This window comes from Bactrocera latifrons, unplaced genomic scaffold, assembly GCF_001853355.1.
Source record: "Bactrocera latifrons isolate USDA-ARS-PBARC rearing strain unplaced genomic scaffold, ASM185335v1 scaffold_49, whole genome shotgun sequence".
Taxonomy (NCBI): Eukaryota; Metazoa; Arthropoda; class Insecta; order Diptera; family Tephritidae; genus Bactrocera; species Bactrocera latifrons.
In genome coordinates, this window is record NW_017537145.1 from 1,114,009 (window position 1) to 1,137,391 (window position 23,383).

Genomic DNA, 23,383 nt, shown 5'->3' on the forward strand with positions numbered 1-23,383 from the left:
TATTTAATTTAATTTAATTTAATTTTTTAAATTTTATTTTAATTTTTTTGACCTATAACATACACACATTTTTCCCTATGCGCGAAATATTAGCAGTTATTGCTTAAAAATTAGCAACCAGTATTTATAGTAACTTAGACAGGGCCAAGTTGGCACTTACCGCTTCCAGTGGGGCTCCATCATGCCCAACGCTCAATGCACGCACTCCTTTTTCACTTTATCCAACTTTTTTAATTAACAACAGCCTTAAAAAATAATATAAACATTTATAAGATTTACGAAAAACAAAAATTAATAAATAATTATTTAACAAAATTTTTGAATTAAGCAAACAACACAAGAAGCACAGTAAAATTTACAAATAATTTTTTGGCACATTTTTCCAATTGAACACTTGTACATGGTATACATTTTTTATAAAGAATAATTATTTACTTTTTAATCGTTGCCACTTAGTTCAGTTCGTAGATTTAATTAAAAGTAATAATAAAGTAAAAAACAACTAAATATAAAAAAGTCCACGTATTTATTTATCGTTTATTAAACATTCATTTATTTGGCTAATATTATATATATATTTTTTTCGTTTAACTACATAACGAACGGAATAGGAAACACGAAACTATTCAAAATTAAAAAATAAGGCGAATTTATTCTGCCTCAAACCCCATCAACCCTGGCGCGTTGTGCGGGTACGACGGGCTTCCTAAAGCGATCTAACACTATGGATCGTCTGGAGCGGACTGAATGCTCGACGCAGCTAGACGAGCATAATTCCCGCAAACGCAGCAAACACCAACACCAACACCAATACAAACAACCAAAAATGAAGAAACAAAACACAAGAAAGAATAAATGTACGACAAATGAAGACACAAAGTGCCAGTGGCGCACCAGAACTAGAAGCAGCCACTTACTTTAGAAGGCAACACTCGACTAATTATAGTATAACTTCCAGCCAACGACAAACGTCCACTAGCTGCCCGCCAACCAAGATGCCACATACATAATCACATCGTACGCTAAATACGGTATATGTACGATAATACTGCGCATGTGTGTGTATCCACACGACAATGACAGCATAATATGTGTGAGAGCCGCAATTTACACGGACTGTACGAGGAGATGGAGAGCTACGCCAGTAAGTGATAAGCTTTATTCACGATCAGCGTTTCATAAGTACACGTACAACACATACAAAAGATGTGCGCTCGGCTACACCGATTGTGCCAGACCATTGGTTGGCGCATTATGTTTGCGCCGATCTTGCGACATGCCACCCATTCATGACAGCAGCAACGTGCCGGCATATCCGTCGTGTGCAAATATATGTACTTAGTAAACACCACTACATTGAATATGTTGTGTAGTTACATATACATGACATATATAACATATGTATATCTGCGCAGGCTTTCAGCGATAAACCTTGTAACTAAACAGCCGTATCAAATTTGAGTTCATTCGTGTTTACTTATGTATGGGTGTGCCAATACACAAACGAGTGTACACATTTTTTGATGTCTTTGTTTTTTTGGAACGGATGGAGTTACGCAAAAGGACGGGGTGTCCACGCAGACGAATGTTTTGCCATTTTAACCTGGTCTCTTGATCAAACTATGAACATTAAGAATGGATAAAGACTATGAACATCGGGACATTAATTCTGTCAAATTATCTTGAAACCCATCTGTTTTAAGACACTCGTCTGAGTTTCTGACATCTAATGCTCGGCTATTTTTATACCCCGAACAGTGTAGTAAATTTGTCCCAAAGTTAAACACCCAGACGGAAACAACAGAGATGCATTAAGTACGATTAAGTCGATTTAGCCATGTCCAACTGTCGAACTATGTCGCCAACTAGCCCTTTAAGTTTGAGATATTGATCGCTAACGAACAAACTGTTCGCTCAAAATTAAGTTCTCGTTAATTGACAATATATTTTCACGAAATGTGGCATAAATTATTTTCCAAGCCCACGCAACAGTTTCCAATCATATTGTTCTGATTGTACTGCTATAGCGCATAGCTGCCATACAATATAAGAAAAGCGCCTGTGAAGGGTATTGAAGCGGAAAAATTAAACGTTTTGCTTGATCAACAAATTCGTTTCTAAACATTTCCTTTGACTACAGCAATATTTTCGAAATTGCTGGCTAAAGACCTCAATTCATGAACCGGCCAGAAAAGCCATCTGCCGAGAAAGACCCCTCGACATTATCGCATTAAATCATAACATTACAACGAAACGTAATGAAAAATTATATATAACTCGATATATGAGACATCTCCTGAAACTTTCTAAAAATACCATTGCGTGAAGGAAATAATCGATCGAAATATAATTGAAATATATTGAATGAATGAAGAAAGAAACAAAACAATGTTGTTTGGCATTACATCTAGGAAGTAATTTCGCCTAAGCAACGTTTACAAATCGTTCAACTTTATTACGAAAATTCACGGTATGTAAAGAATTTGTTTCGCGCGCTTCGCTCGACTTATGGTCAACATAATCGGCCTACTGAGCGTGCTATTCGCAACACCATCAGCCATCTTGTGACCCAGGGCCATTATTGGGTAATATCGACCGAATGGACAACGTCCAGCACGTAGTGAAAAAAATATAGCAGCCGTAGCTGAGAGATCTTGAAAAGTTACAAGAAGATCCGACGTTTTCGAGCCAAATTTGGATTAAATTAAGTCCTTGAATCAAGACCTTGTAAAGTTTCATTAAGATCAGTTGAGTGGTTCGCGAGAAATCTTTGTAAACCGATAATGAAAATACAGTTTCGAAAAAACCTGTTTAAAGATTTAAGGGAATATACTATATAGATATAACTAGTCAAGCCTGCCACTTTTCAAAGACGTATCTTCAAAATATAACCCCATTAACTTAATCAAAATGGTCATTATTTTAGCGGTTTTATATAATTAAATAAGACAATTAGAAAATTTATTAGTCGTTAAACCCATATACGTATCCCTCAAAAACACTTGTATATTTATCGAATTCAATACTTTTTATTTAAAGTTTCTGAACATTCGACATCGAAGACGATTTGATTACCTTTTGCCATTGGTTTTGATAACACCAAGTTATATCCAATTAAATATCATTTAATTCATTAAAAGCTCAATTATAAGGAAAATTTGGAATTATTTATAAAATTTCCTTAATTGGCAATATTCTTAGTTGGAAAAATGAAGGCATCACTTCTGTGGACATATGCCCTACTGACAGTGAAAGTGTAACATCGATGACGGTGGAAAAAATGTTGCCCGACTATGATGAGGTTCGAGGCCTGAGGAACAACAAAGAAGGGGCCGATGGATTACTGGCCGAACTATTCAAATACGGTGGCGAAGAACTGGCAAGGTCATGTATCAGCTTTTTTACAAGATATGGTCGGACGAAAGCATGCCTGATGATTGGAATCTAAGTTTGATGTGTACAATTCACAAAAATGGGGATAAATCTCATTAATATTACATATATTCTTCTCTGCCGCTATGTCCGAACTTGATATCCCTGTAAAGCCTATGCGGCAACACCAAATGCTCCGCCAGGATCGAGAAGGACATCTCCGAGCCAATCGAAACCAAGCCAGTTTCAGACAAAGCGACTCCCTAACGTGCGACTTTTGCACTTCTACTGCTGGAGAGCTGAATAGAGAAGGTACAATCTTCTACAAGAGTTGTACACCTGCTGGCGTATGCCGTTGTGCTTGATATCATTGACCCCAGACTGATAAGGAAGCGAAGCAAATGTGTCTGGTAGTGAAGGAGGGCAAGACGAAATATCTCCTGTCATCAAACAAACTGTCATCGCTTTATCAGATGAGTGCACCTAAGAAGTGTTCGAGAGAAAGGTTTTGCGGAAGATTTAAGGTTCTTTGCGTATTGGTTACGGCGAATTTCGCAGTCGATAGAACGAATAGCTGTGCGAGGTATACGGCGACATTGACAAAGTTCAGCGGATCAAGAGACAGCCTAGGATGAAAAGCCCGGATAGAAGAGTAGGCATGGTCTACGCCAGTATAGGAAAAGAAGAAATGGAAATATTTCTGGGGTTACTTAGGAGTATAACCTTTATTGATAAGCATGATTTATGGTTATATTCTTAGTATACCGGTACTAAACTAGCAATCACAGAGTAGCAGATTGAAATACGCGCATTTTTCTCAATCCTATAACAAAAAAATAAGATTTACCAGTTCTGAAAGGTTCGAAGCTAAATTTGATTTCCTGAAGTGCGTTCGCTAACACTGCTTATCTCAACCATGCAACAAAATACATGAGCCTTTAGGGTACAACCAATAATGAAATTAAACTTTTGACCTACTGACTACAAAGTGGAATATCTAATCGCAAAACCTTGCCTAATTTTAGAATTGATGTTCACTTTAAATCGTAGTATTTCACAAACATGTGTGCGTAAATATATATGTGGACATATGTATACCATGTTTATCAAGGCCGCCCAAAATCAAGCTTTCTAAGTACGCCAGTACAGAATATTTAAGAAAAACAAGTTTGCCAAGCGCAACGCATTTCGAAGCAATATCAGCATAAATGCTCGTTGTTTGGGTTTAATTTGAACATATAAAATAAACAAATTAAGTATGTACATAAGTTAAATCTCTTCATGCGACACAATTTCGCAGGGTTGTGCTGTGAACGGAAATACGCAGCAACATCCGCCTTATCAGCAGATTCGAAAACCTTCAAATAATCTCGGAAGAAACTTTACTGCTCGGTGTTGTAATAGCCAAACGCCGATCTGCGTAGCTTAAAGACGTAGGGGGGCAAAGAGTTGCGATTGTCAGGCAACTATGCAAACTTACAACCACATCTTGGATGCTAACAAGTTTCAAAACCCATTTCACGATTTCCGTGCCCCAAGGCAATCGAATGAGGCGCGCACGTCCGATCTGAAATCCTCAATATTTTTACACACACGCACAAGCAAAAGCGCGCACAGCCACACTGCAGCGTTGACCAACACAAACGCAAGCACAAGAAACGCACGCATACATAAGCAATTGTCTCGTGCGGGTGCAGGCGTATTCGCGCAAGCTGCCCTACTGCCTGCCGTGACTTACTGAGAGCACTCGGGCACACGACTACCAATGCATTGACGGAACCTTGCAACTGTGTTGGTGAGTTGAATTGCTCGCGCGCATACGGATTTTGGAGCAGCATGAAAATCCGTCGATTGCCGCGTTTTTAGTACCACTTCGAACGCTTGTCGGTCTCCATGTGGGGAGAGTGCTCGACGACCGATCATCGAGACAGATTTTCAGCAGATCGCAGCGACTGGATGCAACGCCGTTCAACGGCATTAACGTCGTGCGCCTCCGTTCATTCCGTTGTCGTAGTTATAGTCGTAGCCTTCGTTTTAGTTTTGAATAAAATAAACTTTCCAAAACGGTTTTTTTTTAATATTTAATTCAATAAAGCGAATTTTCCAAATTCGATAAATTTAAATTGGAGTTGGAGTTGGAGTTGTGCAAAGAGCTGCTCACAGTGCAACATTCCTCGGAACATTCTAATTATTTAGTGCAACTACCGACAAACTGCTAGATAAAATCCAAAATTACTTCGATAAATTGTTGTGTTGCAGCAGCTAAATGCAAATAAACTGTTTAATAGTTTAAGAACAATATTGAGAAGTTATTTATTGTTGACTGTGTTGCCGCACGTCCATTGGGTCTGTGGCGTTGGAAGTGTGGAGTCGTGACTTATTGGCACCCAATCGAAGCATAGGAATCATGCAGTTGCCCAGAGGCCATCTAGGTCTCTTGGGTGGTGGCGCCCAACGGCGATTGACGCACACTTATGTGTGGTCGCTGATTTTCGCAATGTACCTGATTGCCTTCGTGCAGAATGACTACAGCTTTGCCGATGCGAGGGTAAGTAAACAAAATGTTTTAATTGTGTATGAGGCAATAATTTAATGTGACTACAAATGAGTTAACAAAAAAAAAATTATTGTTTATTTTATTTAACGTAATTGTCAATATTTCTCAAAAATTATTTAAAACACCTTTTTTTATTCTAGCGAAATTTATTTAAACAAAAAATATTCAATAGTTCAACCATGCATATGTATATTGATAAGCATAACTCAATTACCTAAACTTTGTTAGAATACTTACTGCCCAACTATTGAAAGGATTAGTGCCATGATCCACACAAACTTGTTAATATAAGTATGCTAAAAAAGTCAGTAATAAGACTTTTCACAAGTGCATTTCTTATAAAATAAAGGGTATAAAACGATCTTAATATTGATCTTGATCGGTTTGTAAGGCAGCTATATGCTATAGTTGTCCGTAATGAAGAATTTGTTCAGAAATTGTGTCGTTTACTTGAAGAATAAGCTGTGCCAAATAAAGTGAATTTATCTCGTCAAATAAAAAAAATGTGCCATACTACATTTTTCTTGTTTGATGGTTCAGTTTGTAAGACAGCTATATGTGATCACTTATATGCTACATAGAGTCCGACCAGTTCGCAAATATATACATATGTACTAAAAGATAGGCGGACATGGCTAAATCAACTAAGCTCATCATGCTGATTATTTATAAAGGGTGTTTTTGGACATGTGATTAAGAACAAATTATATCACATACCACAATGCAATATACAATACAACAATGTACCATAATTTACCCTTATGGCCAAAAATTTAGTTCTTTATAAAGATAAGGCTTTGCTACTATGTCTTAAAAATGATTTCGGTCAAGTGACTTTCACGGCTGGCTCGAATAAATGCAAGCCGAGTATTTTCTTTCAAGGCATTACTCGTCTCGGTCTTTTCTGTGTAGACAAGCGAAGCCATGCGAAATACTCACCACGCGAAAATATTTTCTAAGCAAAAGTTTTCTTCAATAAACTGATTATATTGTTGGCGGTATGGCATGTAACGCCGTATCATAGGAGTCAAAGACAGTTCTTTTCAACAATCTCTAATTCAAGCACGAAAAAGTCAAAATCACGGCACTAAAGTGATCCCCATTAAGCGTTACATTATAGTTAATTCTTTAAGAAATATTCACCATTGCTTCCCTGTGTCTATGCACTTTACATTACACTGGTCTTAAATCAGTCTTACACTGGATTACACTGGTCTACAGTAGATTTGTTGCTCACAATTCATAAGACTGGTTTTGCTATTTTTAATTTATATTACAAAAATCAGAAAATTGCATCAAATAGCAGATACCTTCATTGTTTTGAAAAAAAAGGATATATCAAAGTAAAGAAAGAGGAAAATGTCGAAAACTTGTATTATATTTCAACAAAACGTTTATAAAATGCGTTTATTTTATAATTTTCTTAGTGGAACTATCTTTTTAAGGCCAGCAGTAATCTGTCATCATATGACGATCTGTACAAGAAAAATCACATAAAGTTATCAATTTTCTATCACTTTTAGAACCTGTTTGAACCTCTCTCTCCCTCTCTCCCTGTTTTGTCGCTCTGTAATTTCCAAAATTATCCGATAAGGTATCCAGATGTTTACGGCTGCCAGAGTATTATAATTTGTCAAAATTTTTTTTTCACAATTTCTTCATAATTAATGGTTACCTAGGAAATTTCGTCTATTAACGCAAAACTTTTTCACGATTGAGTCATAAATTTGATAAAAACTGTATCCCACTTTACAAAAAGACCAACTGCAACAGTAGTATTGCCTCAATGAAAACCACACGTCTGAAAAAAAACACTCTGGTCTTCGACGTTTCCTTCTGGGTATTACAAACTTCGTGACAATCTAATATGTCCTGTTCATAGTAAAAAAAAAATATATGTTTATTAAAAAACGATCTCTATTGCCATTTTAACGTTGCCATGCTTCACCAACAAAACTAGTTTTTTCGTTGCTTTATTAAGTACTAAGAAACACTATCAAAAGAGAGTTCGGAGAGCTAAAAATAAAAAAACTTAAAAAAGATTCTACAGAATTAAGATGAGTTGGAAAAACTTATATTTCCAAACTTTGGCGATTACTAAGAATAATTAGTTACTCATTATCAAAAACAATATGAATTCAAATAAAAATTGTTGGCACTAAGTCTACAATTCCGCCAACATGACACATCCGAAATTCTAAATCCCCTCAGGAAAAGGAAGATTCTTAGTAGCAAATTTCCTTCAGTAATTTTCATCTCGGTTGCGCTTTTATGCCATAATATTTATAAGGATAAGGGAATATTTGCCTAAACAATGCAAGCTAGCAAAAATTATCAAATATTCACAGTGCCCACAGAGCAACGATTTTAACGAAGCGCGAGCCTTACTACTTAGGTTTTGCGGCATGTAGGCTGATGCTAAGTCAAAGCAAATTAGAGTATTTAATTTGAAGATTTTTTTTGCAAATTCATGAAAAATTTTCATAATTTTCTGTATTCCAAAGTAAGCTCATATCAAACGCTATGACATTTACAGACTTTCAGGAATATTACTTGATGTACACCAACATTTTTCTGGCAATCTACTCTTGATAGTCTCTCTTAAGGGCGAAAATATCGGAACAAATTCGATAACGCATATATGGAGAAATTACCGTTAAAGCGACTAGTCTAATTTACGTTGCTTTTGACTATTGGTTTTGAAAAGTCAAGCGTAGGCCCATCAACCGTTCCCACGACAGTCGAGTCTAAGTAACCGGAACGGACTGGGATTTTCTAAGGCATCATTGACAACTCGGCAGAATTCTGTTGCTACAACAACAACAATAACTAAATTCAATCAACATCACAAATAGGCGCATTTAAAAGAAAAATTTATATAATATGTATAAACAAAAATAAATAAACATAATCGAGATTCCGCTCGGCTAACTCTACGAATAAACCTATTCCATCAGTAGCTTGTAATCATATATTAACGACGCAGAGCGGAAAAGAATTAAAGTGAAAAACGTACAAAATGTCTAGCATTAAAACTGTAAATGAAGAAAGTACAGAAGAGTCATGGTATAATTGGGTCATTTTATGCCAGTATTGCACTACATTTTTCTGATATGTGCTTCTTCGCGCTGCAACAGACTGAGATATAACTGCAACATCACAATGCAGCAAAAGTAGAGTGACAAACTCGTCTCCGTTTTTCATGTTGTTGTGGTCGCGCTTAGCACAATTGTTGTAAATAAATATATTATATCATACATAAGTACATATATTATATTTCCGGAGTGCTTAAGACACCAAGTACAATCAATTGTACATATATGCACATAGGAGTCTGTATGCATATGTGTATGTAGCTATTTGGTAGGTTCTATCATTTTTCGTTTGATACACATATATACGCATGTTGCGTCGCATTGATGCTTGGGTGGGAGGCGGTGTGCGGTCATGCTGTGTACCAGGCTGGTTGCTCTGCTTTCGACTGCTGCTGGCATTACACTCTTCCTTTCAGATAAAAGCCAAACAAAAGATTATGGAAGTGTTACATTTCATTAAGAAAAGCAACTACAGTGTATTCGCTGACAGTTTGCTTGCAATTTGCATGCAACTGTTCAATTTACCATAGGCGGGTACTTATGTACATCAATTTTAAATCGTTCTAATGCCGCATTTCTCGATTGTCATTTTATTAATATCCGTTTTACTGCCCTCACTCCCATATTGTTATGGCAATAATAACGAGCATTTTAAGTGCTTTGTTGTGACAGCTGTTAATTGCTGAGTAAAAACATAATTGATTTGCTATTTAGAGAAGATATGCTCTATTGCAAATATACGTTTTTCACCAGTCGCTGATATCAAAATGAATAGCTCGAAAGGTATGAGCTATCTTCGATACGCTATTTTTCTTCTCAGAAAAATTTCATGTAAAAAAACAGCAACGCATAGCAGCCGTGGATATTGCCGGCAGGTGCAATGATAGGAAGACCACTCTAAGAAGCTGGGTATATGAAGGAGTCTGAACATGAATTCTTCAATTCGAATCAATCTTGATCTACAGCTTTACAGAGCCTACTCCTTTCGGTTGTTTCTTCGCTCACATATACACGACGTAAATGTGGGCTGATCACTGGAGTAGAAGCGCAGTAAGCGTTGAGTGGGGTAGTCTTCTGCAAGGAGCTCTAACTCTTAGCTTAGCTTAGCTTTAGGCTTCCGTCCCCTATACGGCAGCAGTTGATTTACTGCTCCGGACTACAGCTTCTTTCAGTGGAAGTGCATAGACTCCGACAAAAGAACGGCGATATAAGTATTGAGCCCGCAAACTAGGCGCTCAAAGTTAGTCAAGGAGTACCTGTTCTCACTAGAACTTTCATTATGCAACTTAATCATCATACTCGTTTGGGTGCCTGGCCATAGCGGTATCAATTTAAACTGTAACCAATACAACCGATGAGCTGCGTGGTCCATATGAAATAGAGTAGATCGTAGGAGATCTACTGAGCTGCTTACTCTTGACAAAGCTCATCTTGCAGGAATCGTAGAAGTACTAGACACTGATTAATAGACATTCACGCTGTAAGACTAAACATCCAGTCAGGCGCCCAGCGTCAAAGTTGCATCAAAGAATGTGAGTTGGAAAGATCCAGGCATTTTCCGTCCATTGTCCAGACATTTCAATAAGGCTGAACATCTCAGTAGTCACATTTTCGGTGAACTAAGAAACTGAGTCGCAATTGTCATTGGCAGTATCAACAAAGAAGAAGTATCAACAAATTTGTGATCAGCTCAAAGCGCAGTCGATTTATAAGGCTCTTTATGATAAATTTTTATAGAAGTTCTAGATACCACAATGGATTGGCGTTATTAGCTGTCTAAGTGAGATGCCTTTCTAAGGATCACACGTTTAACCTAATCTAATCTAACAGTAAGATGGCTTTATGAATTTTATCATGCTGGAATTTAGTACCACAGATAATCATATTTCGGCCCCGGTGAAGTCGATTAGCCTTAACCCATTTGGAGATGTTTCCTCATCGTTGTTGCTCATCTTATTTGACCACCCTTGTGTTAAATTCTCCAAGCACGATTTTGGCATCGTGGCGATGGAACGATGAGCTGTACGCGATATTGGACAATATTGACATACTTCAGCGAATTAAGAGACAGTGGCGACGCTGGCTAGGTCATGTAAAACAATCCAGCTGTGAGAGTATTCGACGTAGTACCCGCCTGGGGAAACAGAGGAAGAGAAAGATCTCCACTCAGTTGGAAAAACTAGGTGGTGAAGGACCTCTCAATAAAGTGGTATAACCGCTTTACTCAATACTCTCGAGTATTGTTTTGCATATCATCAGTTTTACTATGAATATCTTTTTTCTTTGATTTTGAAGACTTAAGACTTAGAATCAAGTATAATAGTCTATAGAGAGCAATCCTAAGGGGTTACTAAAAACGAATTTCTCCACCAAGAAAGAATGGTAACATAATTGTTCATGCGTCAGGGGACATTCTCTAGCAGGGTTGCTCCACAAGGTCAGCGGGTTTCTTTGAACATTTCTTACAGTTCATTCGATTGGCTACGCTCCAACGCTTGGCGAATAGAAGACGGTCGTCATTGCTGCTAGAGCTGAAATAAATAATTTTTTCTTTTTTTTTATTTAAGTGCCTCTCCCAAACGAAATTATTGAATAATTCATGTGGACACCTAAAAGAACTATACAAAGTTGTTTTGTCACATCATTCTTTTGCTAATACAAACGTTTCTAAATCGATTTCTGCTTGGCAGCTTATCAGAATTCGCCGTCCGAATTCGTTTTGCGATAACCTGCAAGTCAATGTCGAGTGCTGAACATAAAAAATACAACAGATTTTTGATTCATTTCATAAATGAAATTAATAAATCCTGATATTTTTATTTACTCTGTTTCCGGTTGGTTTGTCGCATATGAAATAATTTAGACAATGTATTGTGCAATATAGTCCTTATCGGGCGCCATAGTTTTGCTTTAGCACATATTTTTTTCTTAAATGTTTATTGACCACTTCGAAAGGTCATTCAGGTTGGGTAGGCATATGGCGATAAGCAATTTGTAAATTTTGGTAGTATATAAGAATAATTTAAATAAATTGAAATATTCTCAAGCACAATTTCATGCAAATCTTTAGTTCTTTTGCAGCTGAAATTGGCATTATTGCCTAAGGCAATGGTGTAATCGTCCAAGAAATCATTTAAATCGAATCACTGTAGCATATAACTACCATACAAACAGACCGATCAAAAATTTGTAAGAGATCTTTTGTTATTCTGCAGATTTTCATAGCTTCCGTGAAACTGATGTTAATGTTTTCCTTGTTTTTTTTATAATCATTTCCGATTTTCCAAGCACTTTAACACAAATAAGATAATATAAACAAAGTTGCAATTAATATAGTTGTAGTATATATTTCTTTGATGTGTTGATAGTCAAATTGCCATAGGCAATCGGCAATCAGAGCCTGCACTACATTACTTCCCATCAACAGCGACCCCTAGAAGTATGCTACTTTTTTCGGTTGCTTAGTGCCACATGTGCTATTGCCATACTATAAATGGATAATTATTACACAAACGGTCATGCAGACACACACGAGTTTCTGCGATAATTTGTAGTCGCTTTGCTGGCAAATAATCAATGAGCTAAGTTTTAAAAATAAATATATAAACTAACGATGCATAAAAAAAACTTTGTCGACTTCCTTCAAATGCTGATAACTTTTTATGCACATTTTACTACATTATTTTGCTCGTTCATTTTCACGTCTTCAGCTTGCCACTTGATTTTTCTTTGTTATTTTGCGAATATTTTTTTTTAATAATTTTTATTATTTTTTTTATATTATTACAACACATAATAAACCAGATAACATGGGCAACAATGAACTCAGGAGGGCATATGGAAATACAGTTAATTATTTGTGCTGTGTTTAGGCGATTAGCGCATATTTATTATTAAAATAAAGCAACGTGTTGGCGGGCTTTTGTTATTTTTTGTTTATATGCTTTTAAAATACGTAATAAGCGTGTACTCAGTACTCATAAATAAAGAATATTTTTTTAATCAATTAAAAAGTAGCTCCACATTATTTACAGCTCTTTATAATTTTTAATCTAGTGTCAAAGTTCTTGCTACAAAATGTATATAGCTTTCTTGAAAAATCTACAACAATTATCAAATCCAACCAAAACTTTATGGCGGCTTATTTCCTTTTGACATAACTAAAATTTGCTTACACACGCGGCCTTTTTGAATAAAATCAGCAAACATTAGTATGTGTGTATGTAGCAAACAAACGAAACATAAAATTCATGACATCGACGCAACTAGCCAAGTCATCACCAACTGCTGGCAGCCATTTTCCTTACTAACACCAAAAAGGCATTTGTTTTTGCAGCCGTATTGGTTCACTTTATATGCATACATATGTACATACATAGTTTCTAACCTCTCACATCTCTGTGCTATTTTATTCAATGATTTATTTTGCTTGACATTTTTGCCATTTTAAATAGGTTTTTTTTTGGTTTTGTTTTTTTTATTCGTCGCCTCCATTTTTTTTTTGTCTGGCCGCTATCGTTCCATTGGCTGGGCGGCGACATCAACATTGTGCAAAGCTAGTTGTCGTGGAACATGTTGACTTGTTTGTTGAGTATGCGGTACCGCCGTTCTTAGTACAGAGTACGGACGTGATTGCGAGTATGTACGGTGATTAAAATCTATTCAGAATATGCACATGTTTGCCTACTTTTCTTTCATATTTCATTCTATCATATGTCATTTCATTTCACACACACACACACATACACACGCACACTCGTTTCTATGCAGGTATGTATTTATGTACGCGCATAGTTGGTGTATGTTTAGATTAGAAGACTGTCCGCTTAATATTTTTAGACATGATCACATAAGACAGTCACTACATACTTCTGCACACATACATACATATATTCTCCTTGAAATAAGTTTGGTAATCGCATGAAATTGTAATAGCAGAATGAATCTACGCGCTAGCGACCAGGCATAGTTTAGGTGTGATAAGTATACGTTATTCCAAAAGGCTTTAAACAATGTATTCGGCTCAAATGTAGGGGTTTGAAAACTGCAAACTCTGAAAACTCTATAAATATCATGGTAAAACCCTGAAATAAGCCTACAGATTAATTAAATGAACTTTCTACGATTAAATAGTGGCGCAATATTGTCGATATTGAACAGACCACTGAGCCACAGTCATTCATTAAAATCGTGAAAAAATTATGAAAATGTCACGTTTACCTCGCATATAACGGTCCATACCGAATATATCGTACCAAAAACGTAATAAATGGTATTTGTTTTAGGCATGTGTTTCTCAAGAAGCTTTTCATTACATGTGGCTTTTTACATGGCGGGTCCAAAACACAACGCACAATCCTGAAGAGGGGTGATGTATGGAACGTAGCCCCGTTTTGTTGAAACCAAAGCTTGTCCACAACAAAATCTTCCCATTCAGGCATGAACAAGTTATTAGCCACGGCTCTATAGTTTTCCCCATTGACTGCAACATTATAGCCGGCTTCATTTTTGAAGAAATATGAACCAACAGATTCCTCTGTGCACTGAGCACACCAAACCGTGGCTTTTTGAGGATATAACAACGTCTCGTAACTTACCCATTTAACCAGAAGGGTGCTTCATCGCTAAACACCAATTCCGATGCGCAACACCTGCCGAAAAGACGAACTCCGAAAAAAGATTGTCTCATTGAAAACCAAACGTTTAAAATATACTCTTTATTACCGATTTATAAGACTTGAAGATATTTTTGGAATCAATGGAAATATTAAACCTTACTCGACAAGCTTGCATGCACTATCTTTATTAATGAACTGTTTAACAATAATCATTCAATAACGAATTTCGTTTTCGAAAATCATAGTACGTATATATTCTATTTCAAATCTTATGATTCTTATATTTAAAATCCGTTATACAGAACTTAGTAGCATTAGGGAAAGCACATACTCGTTTATATCGAATTCAGCTCGCAAACTTTATTGTTGCTTTAACATCGATATTTTTTGATATGAGAGTAGCGTCCTTTTTAGGCATAAACGTATGCTGAACTCAGATTGTCTCCTTCATATTTTAGCGATTATTCGTTGCTCACCACTGAACGTTATTGAGAAACATGAATTTCATGTTCAAAAGTGCTGCAACATATCTAAACATGGCTAATAAACTTTGTGCAAAGTCTGAGGTGCCACTAAACGTAGTAAATGCCGTTTGGCGTGTAATTTGATCGCGCCGTTATTTGCACTCTCCGGCAACTTGGCCAATTTCTCGATCGTTAGACTCGCCACACATGCAAAGGTGCAAATGATCGCTCGAACATGTGCTGCCGGTTTATGACTTTAAAAAGAAAATAAGTAAATAAATAAATAAATCTGTAAATATGGAAAACCGCAAAGTTGTGGCGGTTAGAGTCTTTCACTGTCAATGTAAACTCTCACGTAATTACCACGCATATACATAGATGCATACATATATATGTACATTTATGTTTTTACATATGTGGCTGCTATAATTTGGTCTATGCAGCATAATCAGCTGAGCTCATCATCGCATTCTCTTAAATGTCATGTCTGCTCTTAAAGTCGTGCAGCTACTCTTCCGCTCATTGTCTGTCACTAACGAACGCATACAGTTTCTTCGTTTTGCCACCTCATGGAAAAGCAACAAGTTGCATGGGACACCAAACACGCGCACGTCAAATATGACGCATGCTGCATGGTGGCATTGTTGCAAGCAGCATCGTGCAACATCTGTTACTCATGCTGCTGCTACTGTTGCTGCCCATCAGCCGCCCTTCCGCATTGCAACTACATACATACATACTTACATGCCGAAGCTCTGCGCGCGCATTTAAACACTGAATGAATGCTCTGAGGCAGTGCCCTTTGCATATCGGAACTCATTTGTATATTTTTATCAGCGACATTCGTTTTGTTGCACTTTGTCTGGCTGCATGTGGCATTCTATATGCAGTTGCAGTACTTATAGCCTTCTTTCAAGCATATCCAAGCGCTGCTGCTTGCCTCTGTTGGCTGAATATGAACAGTCGCTGTTTTGATTAGCCGCTCACACACACGCACACAATAATAGGCATTGGGACTTCTGTTTTTCGTCGTGGGTAATCTTTGAAGCACGGGTGTGGGGATTCAGTAGGCATGCTGCAATTTGTAGCAGCTCCTACACTGTGGCATCCACTGTTAATGTTTTGGTAGCCACCACAGCGGAGGGCATTGTTTTGCGGTTGTTATTGTTGTTATCGCGCTCATCTTCACTTCTTGTTAATCCCTTGTAGTCTTTGATTACTGCGTGTGTGTGGGTATCTGTGCATTGCTTGTGCTGCTGGCGGTGCAATCGCTTTGACGTTCTGCGTTATTTCACATTGGAAATTAATTCAGCTTACTTAGCTTAGCCGAGCAATTTGTATTTCTCGTTTTCACTTTTTTGTTTTTATTTTTCGGACTTTGTTTTTGCTCTTGCTGCTCATATTGACTCGGTTGTATTTTTAATTATTCCATTTTTTACTTCTGCTGCTGTTTTGTTTATCTTACGGATTGTTTTGTTATTCTTTTGCACATTTCTTTAACTTCTTACTCCATTTTTTTTTTCCTTTCCTGCTTTACTGCTTGTTCGCAAGCATTGTACCGATAAGCAGATACGGAAATGAGCAAAGTTTCTCACTTTCATTTGCACTCATTCTTGAATTATATTATATACAAATTAACAGGCGTCCAGGCCATTTAGTGTTTCAGCTAATGATAGACTCAAATGGGTTACTAAGACCTGTAATTTCAAATAGTAATTTAAAAATTTCAACAACATGGATAATAATATAATATCATATTTGCAGTATGACAGTTGAATATACAGTTATGTGTTTGGATCGATTTGCATGGGAATGCAAATATCACCTACAGATCACCTTCATTAATATTGCCTTACCCAAAGCTAGCTATTTAACCAGAAAATATAATACATGAGAAAAAACTTAAAGAGATGAAGATATTGAGCTCGTACGGGAGCAACTTGTATGTGGAATTGTATGAAATTCCGTCACCACTATAATAATATTGTTTGTCAAAAAAGTCTTGCGGTATTTTCGCTAGTTGGCGCTGAAAGCGCGTAGTTCTAGTTTTATTCGTCGCATCAGGTCACGCTATACCTTTTCGGAAAGCTCATTTCACGCGCTAACACGTGTTTGATTGATTGTCGTTTCTTTGAAATCGTTCGTGAGTTATAGCGTCGCAAACATGGAGCAAAATAAAGACGGCATATTTTACAGTACTACCACGATAAAGGCAAAAATACATCTCAAGCCGCCAATAAAATTTGTGCAATTTATGGACCCGATACAGTTTCCATTTCCACTGCACAACGATGGTTTCAACGTTTTCGTTCTGGTGTAGAGGTGGTCAAAGATGCGCCACGCTCCGGAAGGCCTGTCGTCGAAAATTGCGATAAAATCGCTGAAGTGGTCGAAAGAGACCGGCATAGTAGTAGCCGTAGCATCGGTCAAGAGCTGGGCATGAAAATTCAATAAAAATACCGCAAGAAATACCGCAAGACTTTGTTGACAACCTATTATAAGTCAATTCGTAAAGGGTGATCCATGTCAAGGTTGCCTACTTTGTTAAAAAAACAAACACAGAAACTTCAAATTTAATGGGGAAAGTTTATTATCATTCGAAAGAACCTTCTTTGGCACTTATTTTTTGAAGATTATCTCTTTCCAATGTTGGCCGCTGCCACGTTTCAGATAGTCCATCCGTTGAGTCTAATTTTCGATGACTCGTTCGAGCATTTCGACTAGTAACTAGCGAACGACACATACCCACAGGAAAAAGTCTAACGGTGTGATGTCACACGATCTAAGTGACCAATCGCGCGATCCGAAACGTGAAATTATTTGATCACCGAAGGGTTTTCTCCAATCAAATGTCACCGGGATGACGAGCTTAAATTTCAGCATCAAATAGGTTTGAAGAAATATGGTCCGATGATTCCACCTGCCCACAAACCGCACCAAAACGTTAATTTTTCTGAATGGAATAGGAGCTCTTGAATCTCTTCAGGTTGCTCTTCGTCCAAAAAAAAAATTGGTTCGAATACATCGGATCTTCTTGGAACTTCTCAAGAAGATATTTTGTTTCAGTTTTTTAAGTGTAAAATATAGAAATGCTGTGCATTTATAAGCCTTAAACAGAGTATATTGAGTTTGCCACAAAATTTGTAAAAACCAAAAACACCTGTATGTTTGTATATACATTGTTTTTGAGATATCGATTTGAAATTTTGCATACGCCCTTCTCTTTCCAAGAACCTACTTATTTTTCGAAGTCACCATTGCATATAGCTGCCATACAAACTGAGCAATCAAAATCCTAGTCCTAGTATAGAATTATTTTTTATTTGCCAAGTTACCTCTACAAAATATTCAAAATAGTTTGATATTAATCTCAAAGGTATAAATTCCTAAGAAATTATTCCGATTATACTACTACAGCATATAGCTGTCAAACAAACTGATCGAACAAAATCCACCCCTTCTATGGAAAGCTTTTATATTTTGACGATATACGAGTATCTTCACGAAATTTTACACATATTATTCTCACAGACAATGGTATATTGTCCAAAGAAATTGTTCAGATCAACCCCATATACAATACAGCTGCCAAACAGATGCAATCAAAAACAAGATAAAGACTTTTTTTATAACTTTTTATGCTATAAGAAAGGAAGCGTATAGATTGTAAAAACTGAAGTTTTGAAATGAACTATAATTGTTCAGAGAAACCAAACGAAGTTGGAAAGAAGGGGATAACTAAAAATTTATTTACTTAGGTTGAGAAGAAGAATTTCTTAACCAAAGTGAGAAGTGCGGCGTTAGGAAGGATGTTGTAATGTATGTGAAAGGTTTTATCGCAATTGCTGCCAGAATATTTGAACAGCTGAAATAGTTTGTCCGATTTGCTACGCTCCAACATTTGTTAAAGCGTTTTTTTATTTTATAATTTTGATCAAGTTGAGATGTATAATGGATTGAAGCTTTTAGCTTGAAAGTAAACTAATCGATTTTAATTTATTATTTCTTTAATATATGTATAAATTGTATGTGTTATTTTACGAATATCCGACTTACAATAATTACTTGCTCAGTAAAGCTAAAATTTCTCATATAATTTTTTGTGACCAACGTATCCAGTACAAAATGTATGATTCTAAATTTTTATATACAATAATAAATCAGTCTTTCCGTTTCCTTAATTACTAATCAGCCCATTTAAATGCATGCTACATATCAGATGTACAGATATATCCTTTCACATTCCATTGCATCCAGTCAGCAAACGCAGCGCTTTGGTGTTCCAAAGAACCGCGCCGAACGCAAGCAAATACAAATAGCAATCACCAAATGATCGCATCGCATCACATAAATACACACATAAATGAGTAAGGTTTATTTGCAACATATGCCACATACATATGTATGTTTATATAATAAAGCATGCGTCTCACATAGTTGCCAACTGTATATTTTTTTTATTTCTGCGCGCAAAATTTTTGAGAAGTTGCAGCATTTATAGCGAAAACTAAAGAGCAAGAAAACAAATTAAAAATAAAGAGTTGAAAAAAAATAATAATAATAAAATGCAAATAAACACGTAAACAAACATATGTACATAATACTTGCATATGTGAATATACATATCAGCGCATGTGATCGCAATATTTAGGCGCAAGACCATCTTCTAGAATGACATCATGCCAAGCGGCGATGGAGCAGCAGTCCAAAGTTATAGGCGGATGCTGGAGGCAGCAGGGCGGCGGCAATAATGTTCGCGCTGCAGAAATAGCAATTTGACACTGATTTTGTGCGCCCACGCTGAAACACACACAACCAAACAACTAGTGCCACAAAATACACACATATACATACATATGTATGTACATGGATATTGTATGCGCATTGATACACAAATGCAAAAGCATGCTCTAAACATACACTCATACATATTTATGTACAAATATTAGTTGTTCACATATGTATTTGCAACAACAAACGCGTGGTGAAATGTGCAGCGTTTGCAATTTATGCGCCCCCAAGTTGCACTTTCTGACTTCATTGCGGTTAACGTGCGCGCTGCCGTCGCTGCCCCGCAACTGCCAATGCCACTGCGCCATTACTATGCGAAATGTATGAGTCCGCCTCTATATGTGTGTGTGTGTGTGTGTGCATAAAGAAGTATTGCCGTTTTACGATCGCGCCATAATTGTTTGGACATCTTTACGACAGATTGTTATTAATTGTCAGTGGCATAGTGTCAGGCTAGCACTTGCAATTGCATTGTAAATGCATTGCAACAACAACTACAAAATAATATAAGGCACAGCAGTAGCAGGCAGTGGCTTTTGGAAAAGTACACCGCCTCAGCGCCTTTAAGTTGGTGATAAGCGCTGGTCACGCATACATGCAAACAGCCAGTTGTAGTGATTATTTGTTATGCTTTCCAGCATACAATGTTGCAGCAGATAGTGTGCACCGAGACTCAATATGTTCTAATTTCGCTTTAATGAAAGGCGCACATATTTAATGTAGCAGCGCTTTTTGCTGTCGTGTGCGTGTATGTTTGCATAAGCATATTTCTCATGCGGGCATCTTTTTAAATTTTCTTATTTTTGTGTTCTGATTTTATTAATTTTTTCCATGCACAACTTTTAATTTAATACAATACTTTGCGTCAGCAAGCACAAATTAATTGCTCTATAACTATAAATATAACTGTGCATGTTTACATACTCAATTTGTTATATGCATATATACATACATACTATGCATGTGCTTATGTGATCATCAACGCATCGCGACAGAATTTTCATTGGCACTTTTAGTTTTTGTTGTTGTTTTTTTTTTACACAAAAGCGCGCTGTGCTTTTGCTCGCAGCGTTGAACTAGTTTTCTTATCACTTACATATGCCAACCAAAAAAAAGTTCAACGCGTCCATTAAGCGTGCATTCCTTGCTCTTTGTAACTGCACAGCATAGCATAGCGCGACCGTGACACAGCCATCTCTGCAGAAGTGCATTACATTATGTTCTCCGTTACTAATGCGCGTAGCTTCACATTGCAGTCCTGCTGTTGTTGTTAATTGGCCTGAAAATTTACTTAATTTGTATCGCACTAAATCATTTAGAACAATTAAACGCTTCTATTTATATTTTCCACTAAGCTGCGCACTTTCTTTAACTACCGCGATAGCAAATAAGCACCTGTTGAATGCCGCAAAAAGGCTCGCAGCAGATATGCTCACTCCAAATTGGATACATAGCTAGTAGTTACTTATACAGTTACGTGTAGTCCGCAAAACAATCCCCATTACACGCTTTGAAAAAAAAGTTGAAGAGTAGATAAAAACACGTTAAAGTTTGTTGCCTTTCACAAATACAAAAAATCCATAAAAGAACAGGATTTTGATCGCTCAGTTTGTATGGCAGCTGTAGGCTACAGTGGTCCGATCCAAACAATTTCTAGCAGCGCTTGCAACAATAATCCGTGCCAAATTTCGTGCAGATGTCTAGTCAAACGTATCGTTCAGTTTGTATGGCAGCCATTTGCTGAAGCGATCTGATATCGGTGATTCCGACAAATGAGCAGCTTCTTTGAAAGAAAATGTTGTGTACAAAACTTTAGATGAATATCTTCAATGACACGGCTTCCTCGGCTCAAACCGTCATGCTGATCATTTAGACAAATATAGCTATGTTTTGCTAGGCCTCCGATGCTTCCTTCTGGGTGTTACAAGCTTCGTAGCAAATTTAATATATTGCGTCATTTGCTAAATTCCGTTTTTTGTATAGTGCAAATTAAACATGATGTTTTAGTTATGTAAAACATTTCATGAAATTATGTATTCTCCATTTTAATCCAACATATTTTGCAATCTTTCGGGCATGAGATTGATTCCGCGCTCATAAAATTGTTGATCATTGCAGGTAAGAAAAACCTGCTCCAAGTGGTTTTTAAGTCCTCATTTGAGGTGAAGGTTCTTCCATCTAAAAAACGTTGCAGATGCTGGAACAAGTAGGGGTCCGAAAGTGCCAAGTATGGAGAATATGGTGGGTGTACTAGCACATCTCATTCAAGTCGCAAAAGCTTTTGACGTGTCATCAAAGTTGTATGAAATCCCGAGTTGTTCTGATGGAACAGTACACCTTTTCTATTGATCAATTCTAGTTTCTTCTGTTCGAGTGCATTACTCAATTTGTCCAGTTGTTCATAATAAACTTCAGAATTAAACGTGGTATTGTCGGGAAAGGGCTCAAAATAAACGGTACCCTTGTAATCGGTGACTTTTGGTCTCTGAAGTGATTTCAGCTAGTTCATCCTTTTTAGACTATGATCTCTGGCGGTTTACATTTTCGTCGTCATGCGACAAAGCAAATTTACATAATTCTGTAAGAACATGAGGAAGCCATATGTACTTGTATGTAAAGCTTCGAAATTAATTCTGAACGCCTCATGTGCTTCTAAACGGTCGCGTTAAGCAAATTAAATATTTCAACAAACACTGGAGTTGTTATTCATGAGTTTACAGAACGTAGCGCTTCCACAAAATCGAAACTGCTGGAACGAAATTTTGCAAACTGAATCGCTGTAAGACTTTTCCATTATTTGCTGTGTACTTTTTTGTCACAATGTAAAACGAAAAAAAAAATGTTAGGTGTGAAATTAGCTGCAAAAAAATTCAATAAGAGCAGCTGTTATCATCAAACGAAATTACTTAGTGAGCAACCCAATAATTTGTTCTTTCGAAAGGGGTTGCGGCTCAGCTCATAATTAAATTATTCCATCATAAATAAATATTCTTACGATAATTATATAAATAGTACGTAAGTGTGTACTGTTCGCAAATGTTTCTTACATTACCATGAAACAATATATATCATATTAACCACTAATGGGCTGAAATATTGTAAGTCATATGAATACACGCTCGAATTACAAATCAAAATCTGGAATCATAGTATATCGTGCAGCAAGTTAGAGAGATTTTCAAAAAAAAAAAAACAACAACAACTATATTATTCAATCAATTGAGCACATAGAAAATGTATATAATATATACTAAAAAATTGCTGACCTGACTTTCATCGTGCTACGGTTAGGCGCCAACGCGGCAGCAGTGGCTTTGCGCCAATTACCACCAAACCGCTGATAACCCAAATTTGAGCCGGAGATTAGAGCTTTTTACATTTTTCAAGATGCGTGTATATATATATGTATATATAATATATAAATAGGCAAACAAATTAATAATTCATTATTATGACACGACATGTTGTTTTTGAAATAAATTGTGT

At 36.7% G+C, this 23,383-nt stretch overlaps 2 protein-coding genes across 2 annotated transcripts in view; one reads left to right on the forward strand and one right to left on the reverse strand.

The window, feature by feature from the left end:
• Nucleotides 1-915, reverse strand: part of LOC108973570 (collagen alpha-1(IV) chain) — an 11,516-nt gene extending 10,601 nt beyond the window's left edge. Inside the window, exons 1-2 of the mRNA XM_018940925.1 lie at nucleotides 436-915; nucleotides 161-245 (exon numbers count right to left, since the gene is read on the reverse strand). Coding sequence (XP_018796470.1) covers nucleotides 161-183 — 23 coding nt within the window. The 5' untranslated portion in view covers nucleotides 184-245; nucleotides 436-915. The remainder of the gene's footprint in view (nucleotides 1-160; nucleotides 246-435) is intronic.
• A 4,318-nt stretch (nucleotides 916-5,233) lies between these two features.
• Nucleotides 5,234-23,383, forward strand: part of LOC108973571 (collagen alpha-1(IV) chain) — a 38,815-nt gene continuing 20,665 nt past the window's right edge. The window contains exon 1 of the mRNA XM_018940926.1: nucleotides 5,234-5,920. Coding sequence (XP_018796471.1) covers nucleotides 5,780-5,920 — 141 coding nt within the window. The 5' untranslated portion in view covers nucleotides 5,234-5,779. The remainder of the gene's footprint in view (nucleotides 5,921-23,383) is intronic.